General features: G+C 32.9%; 1 protein-coding gene across 1 annotated transcript in view; it reads right to left on the bottom strand.

The window, feature by feature from the left end:
* LOC110463722 (transmembrane protein 19-like) overlaps window positions 1-6,000 on the bottom strand; it is a 28,687-nt gene continuing 22,687 nt past the window's right edge. The window contains exon 6 of the mRNA XM_021518542.1: window positions 1-3,828. Coding sequence (XP_021374217.1) covers window positions 3,662-3,828 — 167 coding nt within the window. The 3' untranslated portion in view covers window positions 1-3,661. The remainder of the gene's footprint in view (window positions 3,829-6,000) is intronic.

Here is a 6,000-nt window from a genome sequence, read left to right as displayed (position 1 = left end):
GGACGGACGACGGACGGACGGACGACGGACGCTGCGGTATGGCATAAGCTCACCATGGTCCTTCGGACCACATGAGCTAAAAAGGATGATTACAGTATTCAATAAAAAAATATTCGATGTTATAGCACCATTTATCCTAATCTTATTTGTGTTATGATCAGCATTTTCTTTTCAACGATCTCTTCTACCGTACAAAAAGTGACAAACAATAAGTTACGGTATATCAACCATTACCTTTTTAACAGTAAAGTAATTGACAATCTCAACAAAATAACCTTAGAAATAAGTATTAATGTTTGAGTATCATGAAAATCTGGTAAACATTACAAAAACCATTTAATTCCTTTCATCATTTCATAACATACACCACAGAGCTCATTTTGACAAATCGGTCTTCAAATACATACGTATTAAGGCACTCATTTGTCCTTCACTACATGTATTTTCTGGGTAATTCTAATTTTTACAAGAACTATTTCTGATCCAATGTGTCAATCAGTCTACATATTTAACATGTATTTTAACAATATTTGCATAAATTCCATGAACCTTAGTCCACGGGAAAAAAATGATTGTTCTTGTGAGTATTCTTTTTCAGCGACTATTCTTTTTCAGCGACATCACTTTGACGTTAAAATACAAAACCTACCATCTAATTCACAAGTACTTACTTACTTAGACACGGAACATCTTACAATTATTTTATATAACTGTATATTTTATATAAATTATTCGGAATATACATAGAATATAATATAATAAAAAAAATAGTGACCGAATACTTTTGCCTTTGTGAGGTTGATGTTATACAATCTAATTTCTTTTTCATTCTGCTTATTTTTCGGTCAATTGACTCTCTGGATAGTACAGTTATTTTGACATGTTATCTGCCTTTTTACTTTAAAGTTATCTAGTTAATTCTAATACCATTTTTGATATCAAGAATTGAAATGTATTTTCGAGATTTTGGCTTTATTTACGTATTTGAGAATATAAGGTTTTCATAATTCCAGAAAACTTCTTTGTTTGAATAACCTCGATACTGACATAATTCTTAATTTGTCTTAAGAAGAATCTGATTAATTTATGAAATGGCTATGCATAAAAAGAAATGATATAAGTATATATGATGTAGCACAGCATTTGATCTGTTGCAGAAGGGAATCTGATCAAGGCTGAATAAACGTGATATACATCAACTTCAAACACTAAGACTGAGTTCTATTCACCTGTAGTATGGAATCCGATAAGTAATCAAGTAAAAATGAAAGTCTTTTTGTGCTGCCCCATCACATGTGATCTGTCCTGAATTACCGTAAACACAGTGAGCGTCTGTACCTCCGATACAGCTGGCTAAATCCCTTCACAAGTAGCGGCACTGATCTTATCTCGCCGACACCCGTAAGCCCTCACAGGTATGTACCCTCACTCGGCTGTAAGGAGTGCTATTGAAATCGAAGGCTAATTAACTGGATTAAAGTTACAAGAAATCGGGTAAAAAAATTATCGTTTTATCAGGAAATATCGTATATGTGTTGGGGTGAGAAAAATGACCTAGGTAATACAACAGCAGAACAAAGTCCTCACAATTTCTTCTTCCCTGATGAATGTAGAATAATAACGCAGCTGATCCGCAGGTAACAGGTACAAAGCACTTAACAGGTTTGTATCGCTCTGTTGTACATATGTACATGCATTCGGATCATTTCCTAGATGTATACATATGGCCCGATAATGGAGAGGTTAACCGTAAAAAGTACATCAGTAATTCGAATTCCTGGCGATGTTTATCATACTGAAAGGTATGTGCAACGTATAAACGTTTCTGAAAAGAAAGCATGACCTTTACTTAATTCCATTTAGAAGTTCTGTAGTGTGGACAATGACCATTTGTGAAAATCTACTTCCAAAGATAAAGAACATGTTTTCATATCTTTGATTGTATCGAAATACTCAGCTTGTTTTTGTGATAAAATGTTTGATAAGAATGTGTTTTCTTAAACTAATATGTTTTTGTTAAAGAAAACTTTGCACTGTAATGTACACTTATATATATTTGATGTATTAATCTAAATTCTAAGGATTCTTTATGTGCCTTTAAAAAGCTTTACACTGAGAACCGCATTATAAAATTAAATTGTAATTTAACAAGTTATTCGTAGTTGATGAAAATGGGTTTGTTACATTTAATGGTTGGCTTAATTTCACTCTTGATTTACTTTTCGAAATGGGGTATTCGTAAAAGGACTTCTGCAAAAAATGTATGTTTCCATTTGAAACTACACAAAATTAGAACTAATACCAAATAATTCCAATGAAAAACCATATTGATTAACAGTCAAACGAAACGATAATGGACACTCAACCGTTAATCACGTAGTCTCAACATATTATATATTAAATCATTTTAAAGCATGATAAAATCTTAATAAATCACTTCTTATATAAAATTAAAGTTGAACCTGGCGAAACCTGGCGAATCCAGTCACATTCGTTCCAAGCAAATTTGTTTAAAATATGAGACGGCTAGATATAAAAGAATATGAATATTAAGACGTATAGGTCCCCTAAAACAAAATGTAAATAGTAGGAAAACCAAATTAGTAGTGTATGGATAATAGGACGAGCGAATTAGTTATGGCTGGATGAACAAGTCTCTACTATATATTGGATTCTCTAACGCCTGTAACTGGAATATGAAATGCAAGTCACAGTGAATATTGCACCAATATATTCGTATATATGGTCCACATATTAACATATACATAAAAGTATGTATTAGTGAAAAAATATACATATAAATGCATGGAACATATAAATTAATATTGCATAACGCTTTGTAATTTTGAAAATGGCATTTCTTAAATGTCTTCACACATAACTGTATTAAATTTAAACAGAATAAAACTGGCACAATACATTTACAAAAACAGATAAAACAAAAAGCTGTAATTTTGCAAGATGCATATTGGCATAAATCCCTCACCTCAGGGTTTGCCTATCTCTGAAGATCATTGTTTCAATTTTGTCCCTTTATCTTTTAAGGAACTATTACCTTCGTTTATACAAATAAACTGAATCCTTTTCGTATAAGATATTGATGTGACATCAATATTCATTCAGCCATACTAAAGGAGCAGTCATTTCAAAGAAAAATTGACGACAGTCGTCAGGCACTACACCACGACATCACTGCAGAAGCCATACCACGACACAAAAATTATCTCACTTAACTTCCCACTAGGTGAGCTAATATAGTTGTTGTCAAATAAAGAATACTTACTTTAATAACGTATGTATATGTAAAATGCTTCATTTAGAACAGAGATAATTAATATCATAAGAAACAGGACTAGGCAATATCATGATTACCAGAGGGCATCAAAATAGACGTTTTGCATAAAATCGCAATGAACATCAATCATGAATTCAACCTTAATGCAAAAACATCATTTCTGTTTAAAATTAAAAAAAATGTCGAGAGTAAAACTGGAATAAACATTTGTTTTTCTTCTTCCCGTTTACAATATCTTGCCTCCACAAGTTGCATCATTTTGATTTTCATGAGTACTTCTTTTCAAATGCAAGACGAATTAAAATGATCCTTATTTTATGAAATATCAAATCTTTTAGATCCTTGTTGCAGCTCTGCCAATCACCTTTACATCACACTCTGCCACAGGTAGAAGGCGATCTTTGGCGTGAGCAGTCCCGTTAAGAGTGATGACAGTAAGTTTACACTGTGATTGTCCAACACATCCGACCCACTGATAAACTCAACATCCGGTCCAGGGTGTTCCACAATGCAGTTCTTTTTTCGGTGAAATCCTATCAGGGTAAGAAATGTATTAAATTGGAATATGTAATTTTGCTGGAATATTTTATTCTAAAACCGTTTACATGATATAAGTACTGCATTGATCTTTATTCAATCAACTGTCTTGAATTTGCATTGGAGTGCTGCATGTTTAATATATATTTTTGTTTCTGATTGTTTTTATATATATAAATTGATTGATTCCATTTTTTTCCTTTTTACATCAGGTTTACCTATCCATTTAATACATTTTATTCAAAACGATAGACAGCACCGATGACTCTGTATCAACTTTCAACGTAATCTTCTCATTAATATAATTTTGTGCAAGGTACAAAACAATTTAAAAGGTACAGAAATGGAATCCCTCTTGCAAAAACATCAACAACTATAATTTAGATTGTAGATCTAGTGAATACAATCTGACAGTCTATCCAGCCAGACACTCTTCTACCATAAGTTAGACGGACATATTCTGTGTGAACGGGTAAAATACGTTCCCAAGTTTATCTTTAAAAAGCATACGATATAGAACTCGCACCTTGCGTCACTAGGAGTATACCTTTTAGCATCATATCACACAATAATGTATATGTAGCCCTTTAAACGTTAGTTATCCACTTTGTTGAATTGTATGCACATCAAACTCGGGGCTTTTTCTGGGTGATCAGGAAAAGATCCTAGATGTCCATAGAAAAATCCATCATCAAAAAAAAAAAAAAAAATCATCGACATATTTGCTGTCAGTTTATACAACTTCAAGATAAAGGGGTGAAAAGGTTTGACTTTTTAAGGATTTCGGAAAAACGCAACTATTTTCCGTTGGGAATGAAAGCAAACATTTGTCTAAAAATGGCTCAAAAATCTCTGAGAGTATTGACAGATGACGTGCTTCTTTATGGGGTATTATCATACCGAATGTAATTAACGAAAAATGCACTCGAACACATCAGGATGATGTCTGCATCTGAGAAAACATTGTACAGATGATGCTACCATTACCAACCTACCCTCGCACCATACAAGCTTCAGAATGTATATGTCGGTTAAATAAAAAACATGTTTACGTCAAACCCAATTCAACAGGTAAAAACCAGCACATTCGTAGTTGAAAGAACTAAGCTTGGTCATTTGAATGGGCTTGCCTCATTTAATGGTATTTTTGATGTTTGATGTATTATAATTAATTGCTTCAGTACTTTAATATAAACCATCAAACTTTGGTTTGTCTTGTTGATTTGCTACAAACATGCAATCTGATCCTTTCTGATTCATAAAAATACCATTTGTGTATGTAAGATTTCCCCCAGTTAAAATGTACGTCATCACCTAAAAATAAAAACATGTACATGAATGAACCTTTACATGGTAAAACCGATCAATCTCTATTGTCATTAATTGCCTTGAGATTAAAGCCGGATTGACAAAACACAAATTTTGATTAGAAGTTTTTGAGTCACATTAACGACAAAAACATTGATTGTCAAAACACATGAAGCCATATACAAATATATTTGCTGAAAATCCAACAGTAAAAACAACATATGAATATGAAAATGTTTAAACATGTTTTGTTTACATAGGATGGTAAACAACTGTGACCGTATTTTTACACAGTCTCAAACACGTTAATTCAATTACATTCAGTGTATATGTTTCAATTTGAGGTTTTTACTTGAACTTTAGAATTATTCCACATTATGTATCGGTGATTTTCAGAAGCTAATGAAACTCAGTCTACTTAGGCCTAAATATAGTCGATTATAATATAATTGTACATTAACCATTGTCGACAGTGCCACACCTACGTGACAAGAAAACCTAATTAGATGGGTTACGTAAATGTCCCGTTGTGTGTGTATCTGCTGGGTCAGATGTTATCGTGAACCGGATTGGTTCCCTGTCATATATAGCCCATTATCTGTGACATATTCAGTTTGATATTAGAGATTATCAACAATCAGTCAGTCCAGTTATATTTCATAAATCAATCATATCAACTCTCTTTGATCCCGAAAATAAACTGGCGACACAGAACATTGACTTGGTACGGGGAAATAATACTTCAACACAGATCAATCATGTCAAAGAATCGTTAATCATTACACTTGCTTCGTGAACAACAACATAACATAATCAACGTTGCCCCATCAGTGGCCAGGAACAAATCTCAAGGTTTCCCT

This window comes from Mizuhopecten yessoensis, unplaced genomic scaffold (assembly GCF_002113885.1).
Source record: "Mizuhopecten yessoensis strain PY_sf001 unplaced genomic scaffold, ASM211388v2 scaffold10921, whole genome shotgun sequence".
Taxonomy (NCBI): Eukaryota; Metazoa; Mollusca; class Bivalvia; order Pectinida; family Pectinidae; genus Mizuhopecten; species Mizuhopecten yessoensis.
This window is presented reverse-complemented; position numbering and strand designations above follow the sequence as displayed.